General features: G+C 43.6%; 2 protein-coding genes across 2 annotated transcripts in view; both read right to left on the bottom strand.

Annotated features, from left to right (window-relative positions):
- Positions 1-18,783, bottom strand: part of LOC137425102 (protein sidekick-2-like) — a 547,704-nt gene that overhangs the window by 106,524 nt on the left and 422,397 nt on the right. Inside the window, 4 exon segments of the mRNA XM_078772524.1 lie at positions 8,941-9,011; positions 11,106-11,209; positions 12,194-12,395; positions 12,637-12,831. Of these exon segments, the coding sequence (XP_078628650.1) occupies positions 8,941-9,011; positions 11,106-11,209; positions 12,194-12,395; positions 12,637-12,831 (572 nt within the window).
- The window catches only part of RPL38 (ribosomal protein L38), a 275,214-nt gene that overhangs the window by 142,148 nt on the left and 114,283 nt on the right, over positions 1-18,783 (bottom strand). The window lies entirely within an intron of this gene.

Raw genomic sequence — 18,783 nt, 5'->3', positions numbered from 1 at the left:
AATTACATCTGTTATGCATTCAAATCACCCCTTATTACAGCTCGAGAGCACACCAACGATGCCTGACACGTGAGTGGTGTTGCCCTTCCTGTAACAGACATAGGATACCATATTCCAACTGCGGAAAGGCTCGCAACACACAGCAAACTGTCAGCAGAAAAAGTCCATGGATGTTCCTGTGCAGGAAAATATTACGAAACTAACAATTTGTTGTTGAAGGTATTCCTGCCAAGCACTGTGCATCTTTTTGGGAATGAATCGAAGTAGTGCACAGTGTTACTAGGGATTACAGTGGCAAAGTAAAGGTTGTAATCCCACAAATTGAATTTAAGGGGGCAGGGAGTGTGTATAACTCACCCTTTTCCGTAAATGAGGGGTGAGGAAAAGAAGGACATCCATTCAATACTTACCTCTGGAACATGTAATAATACAATATAACTGCATCATTGAAGATGCCGCCCTTCTCAGGGGATGGTAGGCAGCCTGTCCTTATCGCTAAGTATTTTCTTGTCGACCCCACATACATTTTACATTCCTGCCATGATCCCAGGGAATCTAGAAGGCAATCTAGCCAGAAACCTCCAGAAATGATACAAAACAGCCACGAGGTTCTGCATCGACGTGGATGAATAATATGAGTTCCCTTACAAAGTCCTTTTAAAAATATATATAAAGTTCCCTTACAGGGAATTAGTGTTGGCCAAGCTATGGTTGTTTACCAGTGCTCTATCCTTAACACCTGGGCGATGAAAGTAGATCACAGGGATGCATTCCTCTTAGCAAATGGAGTCGATGGGAAATATACAAGCATTGAAATGCAAATGCAAGTCCTATTATTGAATAACCAAAAATGTAAAATTACAACAAAAAGTGCTTTAAAAAAGCAAAAACCATAAATATTTCCATTTTTACACCCAAAAGCCTGATCTCACAACCAATCACCTCCAACAACACCGAATCCTTTCACTTTCTCATTCTGCCAACTGTGCGCCACATATCTATTATCTTTATTCCTCCACTGATTTTGCTTTACTCCAGCCACCTTCAGTATGAGTTTCGCTTCATATGTGATAACAAAATGCGAGCTCTAGGGCATGAAGTTTTTCACAAATCGCACCTTGGGCAATGTGATTTCTTATTTCGTATTGCCTACCACTGTGCTGTTCATTTCCCATGGAGTTGTATCCGAATAATTGCTGCCATTCTGTTGATGTGCAAACTGGTGTTCATCATTAGTCTCCTTTTCGAGAATGCAATACAAACCATAATATGTAAATCTGTGTTTACTTAGATATCCTAAATGTCTCACAGTATCTACCATTTTTATTTTTATTTTTTTGTATACGAGATCGAGGCTCGTGTAAGAGCCAACATTAATGACAAAAAAAATAAACGGACACATAAGACAAAATAAAGGGAGCGGGAGGCAAGATGTGGAGAGAGAGGGAAGCGCATGAGTACAACATTTAAGAGCAGGGACATCAGGAGATCTGTGGGGGGGGGGGGGGGGGGGGGAGAGCGTGGGAAGGGGATGGGGGGGGGGTGGGAGAGATAAAAACACATGGACACAGCTAGGACTGCCAGGAAAGAAGTCGGTATTTCATAAAAGTGGATCTGGGGTGAATTAACGGTGGTAGAAAAGATCAAGGTTTTGGATGGGGGAAGTGATAAGAGATGGTGGTGAACAGCTGTTTTAAAGACCTGGAGGGAGGAATGGGATTGAAGAGATTGAGGGAGTTTGTTCTAGAGGCAGAAGAAAGGAATGAAAGAGTGAACGTGAGCAGAGAGTCTTGATTTTGGCAGTTTCACCAGAAGAGGGTTGCTAGCAGATCTTCTGTGAACTATAGGAGTATTTGGGGGACAGAGCACAGAAAGGGCTGGGGGTGGAGTGGGGGGAAGGGGATGTAGGCCAGAGAGGAGTCAGTAGAAGACAGAAAGACCATCCAACCCGCCTGCGGTGAGTGAGTGTAAGGCCCTCACAATCAGCTTCATCACGGGAGTTTTCAATGATTCTGAAAGCTTTGGTTTCAACAGTGTGAAGCCGAGCTAGGTCTGAGGCAGGAGCACCGGCCCAGAGGGGAGAACAGTATTCCATTGAGCTGCAGATGAAAGCCTTGTATGTGGTGAGGAGCTCGGGTGTGCCAAGGAAGGACTTCACACGACGGAGGATGCCCAGTCTGCGCCTGGCTTTGGAGAACAGCTTGGAAATGTGGTTTTCCCAGGAAATATCATGGCAGATAGTGAGACCCAAAAGCTTGAGCGACAGAACTTCTTGGAGAGGATTGTTGAGAAAGTACATGGGAGGGTTGTCCAGATGGTCTTTTTAAAGAGATATCGTAAGAGTGTGAGATTTGTCAGGATTGAAAGACATGTTCCACTTGTTTGATCAGTCTGTGATTTTGTCCAGGTCGGCAGAGAGTGAGGAGGCTGCTGTCTGCCGATTTGAGGGATGAGGTATGGAGTGGCAGAGAGTGGAGTCATCAGCAAAGAGATAGAGAGGATTTTCCAGAGAGTCAGAGAGATCATTGATAAAGACCAGAAAAAGCACAGGGCCCAGAACACTGCCTTGGGGAACTCCAGCCTGAACAGGAAGGGGGAGATGAGAGAAATCCATTCAGGGCCACACGTTGACTACGACCAAAGAGGAAGTCCGCAAGCTATGCGTGGAGCTTTCCATGGATACCATAGGAGGAGAGTTTGGTGAGCAGAGCGGGGTGCCAGACCGCATCGAAGGCACGTGATATGGCAAGGGAGACAGCTCTAATTTCCTGTTTGACATTGACGACCTCCATCTATTGTTGAGACAGCAGAAGCAGCATGTCCACAGTAGAGTGACCTGGTCTGAATCCAAATTGATGATCAGAGATCAAGCCATTGGAGAAGAGAAAGGATTTCATATCCGAAGCAATGATGGATTCCATGACTTTGCTGATAATTGGGAGAAGGCTGATTGGTCTGTAGTTGCAAGGATCTGTTTTCGCACCTTTTTGTGTAAAGCGGTAATGTTGGCTGATTTCCAAGCTGATGGCAGATGGCAGAGATGTAGATGGAGTCATCACTGTTTGGGTGACGGTACAACACACAAATGAAGAAAAGGTTGGAGCGAAGGGGAAGTCGTAGCCAGAGGTACTCCTGGGGGTGAGGTGGAGGGAGAGTGAGGAAGAGTTTTTGATAAAGATAGCAACGCCACCTCCAGGACAAGGCTCAGGTCTATTATACCGGATGAGGGAGTAACCAGGGAGAGATATTAAGGAATTAGAGACATCTTGAAGGAGGAAAGTTTCTGTTAAGCAGACCAAGTCTGGTTTGTCAGAAGCAACCTGTACCATAATTAAAAAAACATCCATTACCTCGGATATTTTGAAATTGCTCCTGCATAGATCAAGTATGAGATTTGCGCATCAATTTACCCGATGATCACACTTCCTGTGTAGGTTTAGGATAAAATGGGACTTAATTGGAAACTGTACATGGAGGAAACATCTCAGGTCAGTGAATGCAAGACAGATTTTTGACTTAAAACATGGGTCATGACTTCCTGTACCGTGAAATGGGGTGAATCGGGACAGCAAGGTGAATAGGGACACAAACTGAAAAAAGGTTCGGAAACTTTTTTCGCTGAAAATTGATAACCATACTGATTTGTTGATATTTGGGTTGAAAGTGTTCTCTTGTTTTTTTAAAAAGCAACTTATAGTCCCTATTAACCCCATATATGGGTTAAATAGGAATAAATAGGATTTTTATGGCTGTCCCTATTCTCCCCGTTTTACGGGTGAATAGGGACAGTCACTAATACAAAAAAATAATAATCAAGAAACAATCCTGAGTTTCCAACTTATTGCTAAATTGATAGCTCAGATGGATGCACATAATATGCACCCATAATATAAACCACGGTGCCAATGAAAAAAAATATGGGATAAAAAGTTTCTCCAAACTGTCCATATTTCTTGATTATTATTTTTTTGTATTAGTGACTGTCCCTATTCACCCGTAAAACAGTGTGCAGTTTGACATTGTCCTGTTGTAGACCCTGCGACTGGGCACAAGGACGTCATCGGCAAATCTCGTTTTACAATTGGTGCAGTTAGTCCCTGCATGTTGTACTGCTCAGCTCATTCTGGAATGAAATCAAAAGGAAATCATTCTTCATGTCCCAGAACAGCATCAGCAAGTTTGTCCACAGACTGCTGGAACTTAAACTTCTTCTTCACAGTAGATGTTGTTGCTTCCACTCAAAGAGTTATCTCTGATTCCGGTTCATAATGGACCACCAATGTTTTGTTCCCAGTCACACTCCAAGACAGGAAGTTGTCCCCTTAACTATAGCAGCAATGGAATAAGCATGTCTTGCTTTCCAAATGCTCAGCCTTATTATACGCTAAATTATCCAAACATTAAATGATCTGCGAGCATTTTGGGCACCGTACTGTCCAGCCATGATACTGTCCAAGCTGTCCTCTCTTCTCGCTTCCCTGCCCTCTCTCTCCTTTGTCTCTTACCAACTTCCTGTCCGTTTTCTCATGTCCACTGTTGCCATCTTTCCATGGGATATTTGACACCCACAAGTGAGCACTAATTAGGCGAAATAGCTTTGCATCCCCTGTGAAGGGTTGCACACTGCATAATTCCATAGCACATCTGCAAAACAGAGTGATTAAAGTTTGTCGTCAAATGCTATTCTGTCAGGAAAATATCCCAGACCAAGAGCAACGACAGAGTCAAGTTATAACAATATATTGCTCTCTTATTTAAAACTATAGCAGTTAAACAATAACTTTGGCAGTTAAAACGAAAGGAGATTTTTAGCCTGGGGTTTTTCATCAAGTGGCATTTTGTACATCCGGTGGTGGTATCCTGCAAAATAAAAAACAAGAAAGAGCAATCAGAGATCGCAGACCCTTTTACGGATGTGTTTTTGGATGTGTTTTTGGATGTTTTTTTGGAAATAGGATATGTTTTTTTTGTGGTTTTTAAGGCTTTTGTGTTAAAACAAATATTGCGACCGAACCACGTTACCGATAACATCATTATTTTTTTCTCCACCAATTTATCCCAAGATGATGCTCAATAAATTTCAACTTGATCGGATGAAGTTTTGTACTTGTCGAATTATGACGTCATAATGGAGGCACTTATGATATAATCTTTAACATATGTTATTCCACATGGAGAGTTCTTTACAATGAGCCATGTCTCAATTTTTTCTATGCAGTGCTTTCGGAGATATAGAGGTGCAATTTTAAAAAATGTTTTCCAAGATGGCGGCCGAACCACGTGACCGATGACGTATTTATTATTATTTTTCACCACAAATTTATCCCTAGATGAAACTCAAGAAATTTCATCTTGATCAGATGAAGTTTTGTACTTATCGAATTATGACGTCATAATGGAGGCACCTATGACATCATCATTAACATATTTTATTCTCCATCGAGAGTTCTTTACAATGAGCCATGTCTCAATTTTTTCTATGCAGCGCTTTCGGGGATATAGAGGTGCAAAGCTTTTCGGTTTTTCCAAGATGGCACTCATACCACGTGACCTATGGCGTCATAATTATCAATAACAATTATACAGGTGGAGTTGCACCTATGGTGAAAATTTCCTGTCAATCGGACCAACAGTTGCATTGAAAATCATATTTATTCTGTGCAGACAAGCAGACAGACAGACAGACAGACAAATAAAAAATCACTCATGGAGCAACACTTGGACAAAGGGAACAAAGTAGAATGGCACTCGGTATAGCATCCTTTTGACTTCACAAATAATTGGTGGTTTAATTATGTGACCTGCTATGCAAATCATCTTCAAATTAAGTTAATCGGATGAAAATTGTCAATTTCAAAAATTTGGCCTATGTTGACCTTTTGGCCTATGTTGACCTCAAAAATAGTTGGTGGTTGGTTTCAGTAAGCTTATTTGCAAATGTATTCAGTTTTCAAGTCAATCAGATGAAAATTGAGGATTTTAGAAATTTGAAAAAAAGTGGTTGACCTGAGGCCTATGTTGACCTTTTGGCCTATTTCTATCTCAAAAATAGTTGGTGATTGAATTCGGTTAACTGATATGTAAATCCTATTCAAAGTTCAAGTCAATCGGATGAAAATTGAGGATTTTAGAAATCTGAAAAAAGCGGTTGACCTTTTGGCCTATGTTCATCTCCAAAATAGTTGGTGGTTGAATTCAGTTAGCTGATATGAAAATCCTATTCAAATTTCAAGTCAATTGGATGAAAATTGAGGATTTTAGAAATTTGAGAAAAAGTCGTTGACCGGTGGCCTATGTTGACCTTTTGACCTCAAAAATATATAGGATTTTGTGGGACCACGAACCCTACCATTTGGTGAAGTTTTGGTAAGATCGGTTTAAAATTGTGACCTGCAGGCAAGTATAAGTGAGCAGACACACACACACACACACACACACACACACACACACACACACACACACACACACACACACACACACACACACACACACACACACACACACACACACACACACACCGGAGTGATCAACATACTTGTCAAAAAATGTTTTTTTTGCCAAGTAACAAACGGACTCAAATGCAATACCCTCTCCTCAGGTGAGGGTAATAATAAAAAGTTGTAATTCATGGAATTGTCCCACACATTTTGTTCCCATTTGAAAAGCCATCTTATAAATCATTCTCATGGAAGGCAATTCAGTCTCAGCCGTGTTTCCACTTCTCTCTCACAAATCTTTGCAAGGAACTTAAAGAATGGGTCAAACGTTACTTACCTGGAAAACAGTGTTATAGCAGCAGTTTCTTTATCCCAGTACATTAAACAACACGACACACCTCAGGTCGAAAATACTATGAAGATATTCTGTGTAATATTGTGTAGTATATGACCTATCCTGTCGGAGGCGAGCGGCGTGCAGCAGGATCTTCATTGCGGAGTCTGCACATGCCTGGAGGTTTATACTTCTTTAAAAGTGGCTTTTGATTTCCTGAAAGAAGCATTGCAGTTTGATCTTTCAAGGATGCTGGATTTAACAGAAGTTTTGGATATTGATCTTTTGAGATGGAACGTATCTCGGTGAAAGCTGCTCAAGTCGAAGGCTCTTCTTGCTTTGGTAGGGGTGGAAAGCCAACAGAATTTGCGGCAGAAAATATTTTCAGAATGTCATTATATTGAGGAGGACAGACTTGGTGCCACGTTGATTTTTTTTTTTTTTTTTGTTGGTATACAAGATCGAGGCTCGTGTAAGAGGTAACAGTAATCACAAAAAGACAAACGGACACATAAAACATAAGATAAAGGGAGCGGGAGATAAGATGGGGAGAGAGAGGGAAGCACACAAGTACAACATTTGAGATCAGGGACATCAGGAGATCTGTGGGAGGGAGAGGGCTTGGGGGGAGGAGGCACGGGAAGGGGGGTGGGTATAAAACATAAAACACATGGACACAGCACTCCTAGGACTTCCAGGAAAGAAGTCAGAATTTCAAAAAAGTGGATCTGGGGTGAATTAACGGGGGTAGAAAAGATCAAGGTTTTGGATGAAAATTGCTTTTGAAATCAAATATTTATCAATATCAAATTTATCAAAAAAATATTGAAATATCAATGTTTGCTTAAACTTACTGGCATGAGATGATATTTTATACATGGAATCTGCCGGAAAACAAACTAAGAAACCAATCACCAATATGACATTGGAAGATCAGCAAGGATTGCAGTTTGTTAGTCATTCAAAGCTGATTCATGTCATTTGGTGATTGAAAGACAAAGACAGGTTTCCCATGAGATCGACTTTTAAACCCCACGTTTTTTCCATCAAAACCTCCACCTTCCTTGTATTATTGTTTGAAAATGTAAATAAAACTACAAATTTAATGCCTGTTGTTAGTTGGTGTTCATATAATAATTTTCCTATACATCTTTGAAAGCAAATTTTTTGAAAAAAGCTTCTTTTTGATGCTTTGGTTGTCCTTTTCTGGTGTAAACATCACAAGCACATATGGGCCACATCCTACTTCATAGTCCGAGGGCTGGAAGGATAGACAGAGTTAACTCGTATTTCAGTTGTTCAGCTTGAGTCCAAATTTCGACCCAGCTATAAACTGTCACACTGGTGTTTTGCCTGCAGGGCGATGCATCAATGGGTGCACTTTCCCTCGGAAGAATACCCAGAGGACTAGTCTGCCAGAACTGGACATTGGTGGACCCACGATGTCTTTTGTGAAAAGTAGCGGAGTTATTACCGGCATGCTGAACAAGTTATAAATCTCTGCTGCAGTCAAAGGTCAGGCCTGGCGAACAAAAGAAACACTTGGGTTCCGGTTCCAGAAACACTCGGGACAAAAACATTCCTGCCGGCCAATCACCACAAGTTGGGAATAATTTGGGGGTGGTTAATGATGAATATTAATAATAATGTCATGAAAACGAATTTGGGGTTAATGAAGGGTTAATGCATCAGTTATATCTTAAGGTGTGTTAGTGTAAGTAATGCCCAATTAACATCAATCGGAGTCTGATGCCAATATATATTCCCGGTCATCCTCACCCTCATGTCTGTTTCTTCTCCTCATCTTCCATATGTGTAATTCTTAAATCACCCTCATTGCCCTTCCATCGCACCTCAACATGGTGGTGACCACGTGTTTGCTAGTTTGAAGCCTCTCACGGATTTCACAAATGGCATATCAACGTGCAGAACTCACAGGGCTTTCCTTAATCTTCTACAGTTTCTATCCTGTTGCACAAAGCTCCAAGGTGAGGGCTTCATGTCAGGTTTAAAAATGGTTTGTTTATTTATGAAGACTGTCGGAAGAGTGTGGGGTTATCAAAAAAAGGCAAAACGATGTCCAAGTCTCATGTAAACTCTAGGGTGATAATGGAACCTTCTTTGCCTTGCCTTTTGTTGCAATAGTTAGAATGAACAGAACAATGTTACCTGCCATTGCAGGAGCAGGGAGGTTGGGGAGACGGGTCGCACAGCCAACAACTTTGGTGGTTTAGCTGGAACTGTATGGAACAGAGAAGGGAGGAAATGAAGTGAGAAAAAACGAAATAAATTAGCAGGGATACATGATTGGTTAAAAGTAACCGTTCGTTAGTGAACCTTTGGTGAATTTATACTGCGGTGAAACACCCAGACGAGTCAAATATATTCCTAGCAACTGGTCCTGTTCACATTACCCCCTACGGGCAATGTATTTTTTTTATGTATGCATCTGGGCGAGGGGTTAGAAGTGGGAGGTGGGGGGCAAGGTGAGAAGCAAAATTGAGAAAAGGAAGAGTGGGAGGAGGTGAGAAAGAGTGAAGGGAGAAGAGAGACAAGGGGAAAGATGTTAGGAGGATATAAAAGTGTAAAGTGTAGTGCCTGGAGGGAGGAGGAGTGGTAAATGAGGGGATGATGTGTATGTGGCATACAAGGTGGAGGAAAGCGTGTCAAATTTTCACCATTTTGCATACATAGTAAATTGATCACACCTCATACAGTACAGGATGCATTTTGTTTTTAGCTCAACTGGACTACCGTCCAGTTGAGTTCATCACATACTGAACCCTCCGGCGTCCGTCGTCTGGCGTCCATTAACTTTTCGACGTTAACACTCCAGCGTCCACAAATATCAACCGATTTTGATCAAACTTGACGTGCAGCATCCTTACCCCAAGAACCAGGTTGCTATTACATTTCAGCCCGATCCGTTGAAAAATGGCTGACGTAGGCGACCATTTTGTTTTTGGTCATGAAAACGACGTTAACACTCTAGCGTCCACAAATATTAACAGATTTTGATCAAACTTAGAATGTTTAACCCTCACCACACAAGGTAGGTTGCTATTGCATTTCAACCCGATCCGTCACAAAATGGCCGCCATAGGCCGCCATATTGTTTTCAGCTCCGAAACGACGTTAAGACTTTAACGTCCACAAATATTTATGGATTTTGATCAAGCTTGGTGTGTGAGACTCTTACCACACAAGGTAGGTTGCTATCGCATGTCAACCCTATCTGTCACAAAATGGCCGCCATAGGCCGGCATATTTTTTCAGCTCTGAAACGACGTTAACAATCTAGCGTCCACATATATTGACGAATTTTCATCAAACTTGGCATGTGAGAGACGACCTACTTTAAAGTTTTCCAGTCAGTTCAGTTGAGTTCTGCTTCCCTGGAAGCTCTAATGTACTGCTAAGTCACCCAGACCAAGCATATTCTGTTGCATTCAAGACATATATCCACTGATTCTTCAAATTCGAACCAAGTGATGAATATGAATGAGTGAGTGATTCCATGTATGCATATGCAGCAGCTGGCTGCTGTTTGGAATAATTTCTGTAGGTGCAGCGGTGCCGCTCATGCAGTGCCCAATATTCATTAGAGTAGGAATGCCACTGGTACATAGTGGCCTACACTTTTAAAGGTACGGTAGGATTTATCATCCAGCAGCAAATTGTAGCACATGGGACAGCTGATTTAATCTCACTTCAATACGATGGCTCATTAATTAATTGATGCAATAATAATAATAATAATGCATTTATTTTATATAGCGCTTTTCAGGAAGCCCAAAGACGCTTTGACAGAGTGCAAAACATAATGCATAGCAAAACATAAAAACAATTGCAAAAAACAAAAATCAATAGGGAAATAATCAAAGCAAAAAGGAGGGAGAAGGAGAAGAGATAGTCAGGGGTTAAATGCTGTGGGTTAAATGTTGAAGCCCTTTCTGGGTAGCACCAGGATGACAGCTTATCGTCGGGCCCAGAATGAAACCCAGACGACATGCCTCAAATAAAGCTCCAGTGTGTACCTCCGAGCTCTCCTGTCAACTAAGAGTCATAGTGATAATTCCAGATGCTTTTGGAAAAGTGTATTTTCCATAGAATCATGCTCGGTACATTTGCAATTTTCAGCAACACATATTCGGCTACCTGTCGCCAAAGCTTCCAATGCCAAATTTCAATAACATCCATGTGAGTCTAGAGCTTGGTGTTGTTGCACTAAGTAGTTCTGTAGGATACTTGATCATGCTGTGTGAAGTTACAAAAGATTTTATGGACGCTGTGCTAGCACACGGTAACACGACGATTTCGCTGGTGCAGCTTACCATCCTGCAGAGTGGTGACAGTTTGTGAGGTTTCACTGGGCTCACTCTCACCAACGTCGTTTATTGCAGTGAGGCGGAATAAGTAACCCGTAAAAGGCTCCATCCTGGAATTGTCATGAACAATGATGGAAAACAAGAGGGAACAAGCAAAAGAGCAATCAGAGATTGCAAACCCTCGCCAGGATGTATTTTCAGTGGTTTTAAAGGCTTTTGTGTTAAATCAAATATGGCGGCCGAACCACGTCACAGATGACGTCATCTTTTTTTTTGAAACTCATTCCAGGATTATGCTGAAGAAATTTCATCTTAATTGGATGAAGTTTTGTACTTGTCGAATTATGACGTCATAATGGAGGCACCTATGACATCATTAACATAATTTATTCCCCATGGAGAGTTCTTTACAATGAGCCATGTCTCAATTTTTTATATTCAGCACTTTCGGAGATATAGAGGTGCAAAGTTTTTCGGTTTTCCCAAGATGGCGGCCGAACCACGTGACCAATGACGTCATCATTATTTCTTTTCTCCACCAGTTTATGCCGACATGGCGCTCAATAAATTTCATCTCGATTGGATGAAGTTTTGTACATGTCGAATTATGACGTCATAATGGAGGCACCAATGACATCATCATTAACATATTTTATTCCCCAAGGAGAGCTCTTTACAATGAGCCATGTGTCAATTTTTTATATTCAGCGCTTTCCGAGATATAGAGGTACAAAATTTTTCGGATTTCCCAAGATGGCGGCCGAACCACGTGACCTATGACGTCATAATTATCATTATAAAAAATCTACAGGTGGAGTTGCACCTATTGTGAAAATTTCCTGTCAATCGGACCAACGGTTGCAGAGAAAATCATATTTATTCTGTGCGGACAAACAAACAAACAAACGGACTCAAATGCAATACCCTCTCCTCTGGCGAGGGTAATAATGGAATGGGTTGGGGAGTTGGGTGGAGAATGTGACGGAGGTGGGAGAATGTGGAAGCCATGAACAAGAACGATAATTATCTAAAAACTACAACATTGGCTTATTTTTCGTCAACATAGATCGTCTTGGTACAAGGTTGTTCCTCACCAATTCACCAGGAACTCATTGGGCTGTGGAGGAAGGGTTGAGGCCAAGGGCTGCCAAACACCTGCAGACAATTCCTGGCTGTGCAGAATGTAATAACGCACCGGGGCGAAACCACCGGCACCAGCCGTCCACTTCAGAAGGAATGTTCGAGGTCCTAAAGTTTTGGCCTCAGCCCATGGGCGGCCGGGTGGAGCGGGTCTTCCTGCATGGAAGAGTTTGAGTGGCAAGATCAGGAGTTCATTTAATAATAATAAAAACAGGTTACGTTGTTGCTTCTTTGTATCTGTATAGCTCTTGTTTGATGAGATGTGCATTATCACTGATCAACTGATTTCCTGTTCATTGTAGGCCTAATTGTGTTCCTGTAAAAACATTTTGTTGCTGCTAACCACGAGATGAATGCTTTTAACGAACATGGTCCAAGGTCCAAGGTCCAAGGTCACCTCTGAGCTGAGTGGTGATGACGATAACCTCAGCTGCAGATCCCCATCCCCGACCAGTCCTCGCAGCCAACAGGAAGGTGTAGCGTGTTTCTGGAGCAAGGCCGGCAGCCCGCAATTGCTTCACATCACTACCCAGCTCCCATGTCCGCTCTGGATTTGAACCTGACCCATTTGCCAACAGGGAGGCTCGGTAACCTGGGGTGGTAATTTACGACGAACGCAGCCGTCATACACCTTTCGGGAGGCTTTCATAAACTCAATCCAACTTAAAGATGGCATTCTTATCTATTTGATAGCATTTTAAGTTGCATGCCATGTTTGAAACATTCACAGTTGAATATATTATAACAATATGAGTTCCCTTACAAGAAAGTCTGCCGCAGGAGGCCATGAGGCCCATCAAAGCCTATGCAATTATTACCAACCTGCGCTTATACCTCTTGCTGCACATTTGAGCCTTGGGGAGTAACTCCTAATTTATATCTACCTGGGATCTTCCCACCATCTTTGATCTCTGCTCCTTTCTTTTTCACACCTCTCTTCAGTCTTTCACACTTTTTTCTACCTTTTCACATTTCTCTTTATTTGTGCTAATTCTTGCTTTTTCTTTTCTTTTTCCTCATTTTCCTCTCTTCACTCTTAATTTCTGTCTTTCTTTATGTCTGTCGATGGAGAAGGGAATACTGACACATTTTTTTCTCAAGACTCACTTGGCTGCACCTGCATGGCTTTGAGGGTAGAGGAGCAGCAGCTGAAACTCAAATCCTACCCAGGTTCCTCCTGATCACATATATTTGTTTTTTTACTTAATTGGGTTCCTTCTGATGGATTCTAATGCAGTATTTGGTCGTTCATTTAATTATGGTCGTTTGTCCGTGCTCTATCATTTTTGTATTCCATGCGTCAAGCAAGGAAGCAGCACATACCATTTTTAAAGTCTTTGGCACGACTCGGGTGGGGTCAGAACCGCCGACTTCTCAGAGTTAGAACAGATGTTCTAATTAGTCAGGTTCACTATGTTAACAAATATAATTTCGTTCAAACTTTTGGGAGATAAGTAAACCTGTACATTTTTGGAATCATCAGCGCATGGAGAATCCGAAAATCAATGTTGGCATTTGCACAGACACATGCATGGCCGCCATTTTGGATTTTCAAAATGGCCGCCATAACATACATATTTTGCGCGATCTCGGCTTCTATTCAACCTAGAAACTTAATTAAATATGCTAATCCTATGTTTTCTGGGCCAAGGAATCCAATAAAGGCCTCAAAATAGTAATCAGGATTATAGAAAAGCAACAAACAAAGGTAATTGAAAACCATTGTCTTTATATTTGTGATATAACTGTATTACATAATAATTGAGATTGCAAGTCCTTTGAAGTTATAGGTATGGGTGTAGCGACCCATGGGTCCCCCAAGCAAGACCAGCATCAGAATCTCCTTGCTCCAGCCGGTGACGTCACCGGCGGGGATCCGCGGCGCCAGAGTGGCTGGTCACGTGACCACCAAAGCGTGCCGCGCGTGCGGGTATAATCAGCTACACCTGTTGATCACGTGACCACCGAAGCACGCCTCGCTTGAGAGGCGTGGCTTTCGGTTTCGGTTTCTGGTTGTGCTTTATAAGGCAGCCCTATAAACGGGCTTTTGAGTGTTCCCGAGTTGGTTTTACGAATAAATATCTTCTCGGACGAGTTTGTGCCTTGCCATCCTTTTGTCCGTATTCTGCTGGAGCCCGGACTCCTTCACTGGTGACCCCGAATTTGAACACGCAACCCCGACTGCCCCCGCACGGATGCGGGGGCTGCGAACGGACACGGCAAGCACGCCCTAGCCAGGGAAGCCACCTAAGCTGGTGACGCCGGCTTCTCCCGCACGGCTTCGGGTGCTGTTTCGAATGCTGTTTCGAAATGCCGGAGTTTCGGAAACGACGACGGCCATGACAATGAGGTTCGCGCACCGCGCTCGGCTCCTCCTCTACGACCGGAGGGCGAAGCTATTCTAAGACCCTCCGAAGGCACGGCTGCTTCGTCACCTTCGCGCGCACTGACGTTGGCAGAACGGCTGCTTCGTCACCTTCGCGCGCACTGACGTTTGCGGCATGGCCATTTTGTCACCCTCGTGCACCTACAACTACAACCGCAACTACTTCTCCGACCCTGCAACCTCGGGAGGCCTGCGAGGAACCTCGGCAGCCTCCCCCGAGGCCTGGACCAGCCCCTCAGTTGGCTCACCCGCTTTTCGCGTGCACCGCTCGAGCCTTCTCGGCACTGCCCCCGCGCACTGCAACCTCGGGAGGCCCGCGAGGAACCTCGGCAGCCTCCCCCGAGGACTTTCCTGGCCCCTCGGCCGCCCCCCGTCCACTGCATCCCCCGAGGCCTTGACCAGCCCCGCATCCTCGGGAGGCCCGCGAGGAACCTCGGCAGCCTCCCCCGAGGCCTTGACCAGCCCCTCGGTTGGCTCACCCGCTTTTCGCGTGCACCGCTCGAGCCTTCTCGGCACTGCACCCGCGAACTGCAACCTCGGGAGGCCCGTGAGGAACCTCGGCAGCCTCCCCTGAGGACTTGCCCGGCCCCCCCCCCCCCGTCCGACCACCCGCCACCACACCGGACCCCCCCTGCCTGCATCCCCCGTCCGACACCACACCGGACCCCCTCTGCCTGCACCCCCCATCCGACCACCCGCCACCACACCGGACCCCCCCCCCCCGCGACTGGCCAGGGGTCGTTTCGGTCGTGTCATTCGGACCCCCCTCAGGTTGACCTCCCTGGACCAAGTCCATTCTGGGGGGGCGTGTGTAGCGACCCATGGGTCCCCCAAGCAAGACCAGCATCAGAATCTCCTTGCTCCAGCCGGTGACGTCACCGGCGGGGATCCGCGGCGCCAGAGTGGCTGGTCACGTGACCACCAAAGCGTGCGGCGCGTGCGGGTATAATCAGCTACACCTGTTGATCACGTGACCACCGAAGCACGCCTCGCTTGAGAGGCGTGGCTTTCGGTTTCGGTTTCTGGTTGTGCTTTATAAGGCAGCCCGATAAACGGGCTTTTGAGTGTTCCCGAGTTGGTTTTACGAATAAATATCTTCTCGGACGAGTTTGTGCCTTGCCATCCTTTTGTCCGTATTCTGCTGGAGCCCGGACTCCTTCATGGGTTTATAAAGCAAGAAAGCAGCCTTGTTAGTATCAGATTGAACTATAAGTCCTATACACAGGATCTACTAGGTCTATACCGTTCAGGAATATGCTTTTACAGATCTTCATCACTGTCCTGAGTGTCATTTTCGCAAAGGTGTCTACGCAAATGTAAACATTAATGTTTGGATTCCTCATGCTCTGAATATCCCAAAAATGTATAGTTTTGCTAATCTCCAAAAATTTTGAACGAAAAAAGATTGTGAACCTGACTAAATGATTATGCCACGGAGGTTGGACTATGGCATACAACAATGCTAAAAACAAGTAATATGAGCTATCTCTCCACATCCTCATCCCAAGACCATCAGTACCATTGAGGCAGCTTCCTGAGCAAGGGTTATAGTGGGTGGTTTGCTATTGCCTTCCCAGCAGTAGTTAGGGCAGGAATTTGGAATTTGTTTAGGGATCGCTCGCCTATTCTTCACGAAGGACACTCTGGGGTCTTTAAGATACATCAACTAATGCCGGCAAACAGGACGCCCAGTTTAACGTCCATCACAGGGAGGCACAAACATCGATGAATCACCTTGCCTGTGAAACACCAGGATGACAGCTTATACCTGGGTGAGGATTTAAACCCAGGCTAGACAGCTTAGAGGCCAGTGTGCGTACCTCTATAGTCTATGCCATCCTGCCATCCCAATGTCAGCTTTATAGAGCAAGTAATATGAGCTATGGTGTACGACCATGCTAAAAACATTTCCATACATGATTACATTTTGAAACGAGAAAGCATCTGAAAATGCAAAGCCCATCCGCATCGGTTTGTATTCAGACATCTTCTTCTTCTTCCATTGCTCCAAATAACGAAAACAGTTTTTAAAATACAAAATTAAAATTGATGATTTTATGTGACACCGACCTTTAACCTTTTGACCAAATTATGAATTTTCCTTCTAAATATTTTCATAATAAAGCTTTGTTGAAAATTTGATGACAAAAGTCAAATGGTAAATTGAAATTTCAGGTCAATTGGACTAAAATTGATGATTCTATGTGACACCGACCTTTGAACAAATTATTAATTTGCGTTCTCCATATTATCATAATAAGGTTTTGGTGAAAATTTGATGACAACAGCTCAAATGGTAAAAAGGGTTACGGCCCAGACAGACACAGACAGACAAACAGACGCACAGAAGTGATTACAAAACTCCTGCTATGCAGGGACGGGCAGTAACGAGAAAGCAGTATCGCTTGGTGACTGAATTTCTATTCATTGTAAGTTTTGTTTATAAACAAAATTATGATGGGGAATGGAATTGTTAGTTTTCACTGGTAATTGTGCTGCATCAAATTGTATAAAAGACAATGTGCATATCGTCTGATTCATGCAGAAAGATGAGATTCTCTTCCCATAAAATTTCTGCTGCTTTCAAGCCAGATCCTGCTAAAAAAAATGTCAGACAGAAACAGCGCGGACAGCGAACAAAAGTCCATGCTTCTTTTGTCGAGTTTTTGCAGATACCTGCACATTTCCTTTCGGGAAAGGTTTCAAGATATAGATGAAAAGATGTGGATTTCAAACAAAGTCAGAATTCAAGGCAAACTATTTGAAACGAACGGTTCTATTGACATAGTCTGTTCCCTAGTTTATTTACTTTGTTTTGCACGAGGTCATCAAAGGTTGCTACAAACCTGAGCACATCATGAAAAAGGAATGTGCTGGGTTCGGTTGGCCTTCATATTGATCTTTCACAGTCACGTGAAAAAAAAAAAAATTGCATGCTATGCCAAAGAAAGATGAAACGTAATGCAATGAAATTATATTTCGTGGCGAATTTTCAAGGACTTAACAAATTTGTAATATTTCTGAGCATTTTTACAGCATGAACTTTGCAAACGACAAGCCAGCCATTCGTGTATGGGGTGTTTCCTGTCGTCCTTTGGGTAAAGAATTCGGTGAATGCCATTTCAATTTGTCACCTTCAAGTTGTGGTTATCATTTTTTAATGACATTGTGTAAGTGTGAAAGAGGAGACTGGACATGAAATTACATGCAGGACAAAGGGGACAATGCAGGACAAAGGAGGCAATGCAGGACAAAGGAGGCAATGCAGGACAAAGGAGGCAATGCAGGACAAAGGAGACAATGCAGGACAAAGGAGACAATGCAGGACAAAGAAGACAATGCAGGACAAAGGAGGCAATGCAGGACAAAGGAGACAATGCAGGACAAAGGAGGCAATGCAGGACAAAGGAGACAATGCAGGACAAAGGAGGCAATGCAGGACAAAGGAGGCAATGCAGGACAAAGGAGGCAATGCAGGACAAAGGAGGCAATGCAGGACAAAGGAGACAATGCAGGACAAAGGAGGCAATGCAGGACAAAGGAGGCAATGCAGGACAAAGGAGGCAAAGCAGGACAAAGATGGCAATGCAGGACAAAGGAGACAATGCAGGACAAAGGAGGCAAAGAGGACAAAGGAGACAATGCAGGATAAAGGAGGCAAAGAAGGACAAAGGAGACAATGCAGGACAAAGGAGGCAATGCAGGACAAAGGAGGCAATGCAGGACAAAGGAGGCAATGCAGGACAAAGGAGGCAATGCGGGACAAAGAAGACAATGCAGAACAAAGGAGGCAAAGCAGGACAAAGGAAACAATGCAGGACAAAGGAGGCAAAGCAGGACAAAGGAGAAAATGCAGGAAAGAGGAGTCAATGCAGGACAAAGGGGACAATGCAGGACAAAGGAGGCAATGCAGGACAAAGGAGACAATGCAGGACAAAGAAGGCAATGCAGGACAAAGGAGACAATGCAGGACAAAGGAGGCAAAGAAGGACAAAAGAGACAATGCAGGATAAAGGAGGCAAAGAAGGACAAAGGAGACAATGAAGGACAAAGGAGGCAAAGCAGGACAAAGGAGACAATGCAGGACAAAGGGGAAAATACAGGACAAAGGGGAAAATACAGGACAAAGGAGACAATGCAGGACAAAGGAGACAATGC

Source organism: Myxine glutinosa, chromosome 1, assembly GCF_964187855.1.
Source record: "Myxine glutinosa chromosome 1, kmMyxGlut1.1, whole genome shotgun sequence".
In the NCBI taxonomy this organism is placed as follows: domain Eukaryota; kingdom Metazoa; phylum Chordata; class Myxini; order Myxiniformes; family Myxinidae; genus Myxine; species Myxine glutinosa.
The sequence above is the reverse complement of the archived record's forward strand: the minus strand, read 5'-3'. Positions and strand labels throughout refer to the sequence as shown.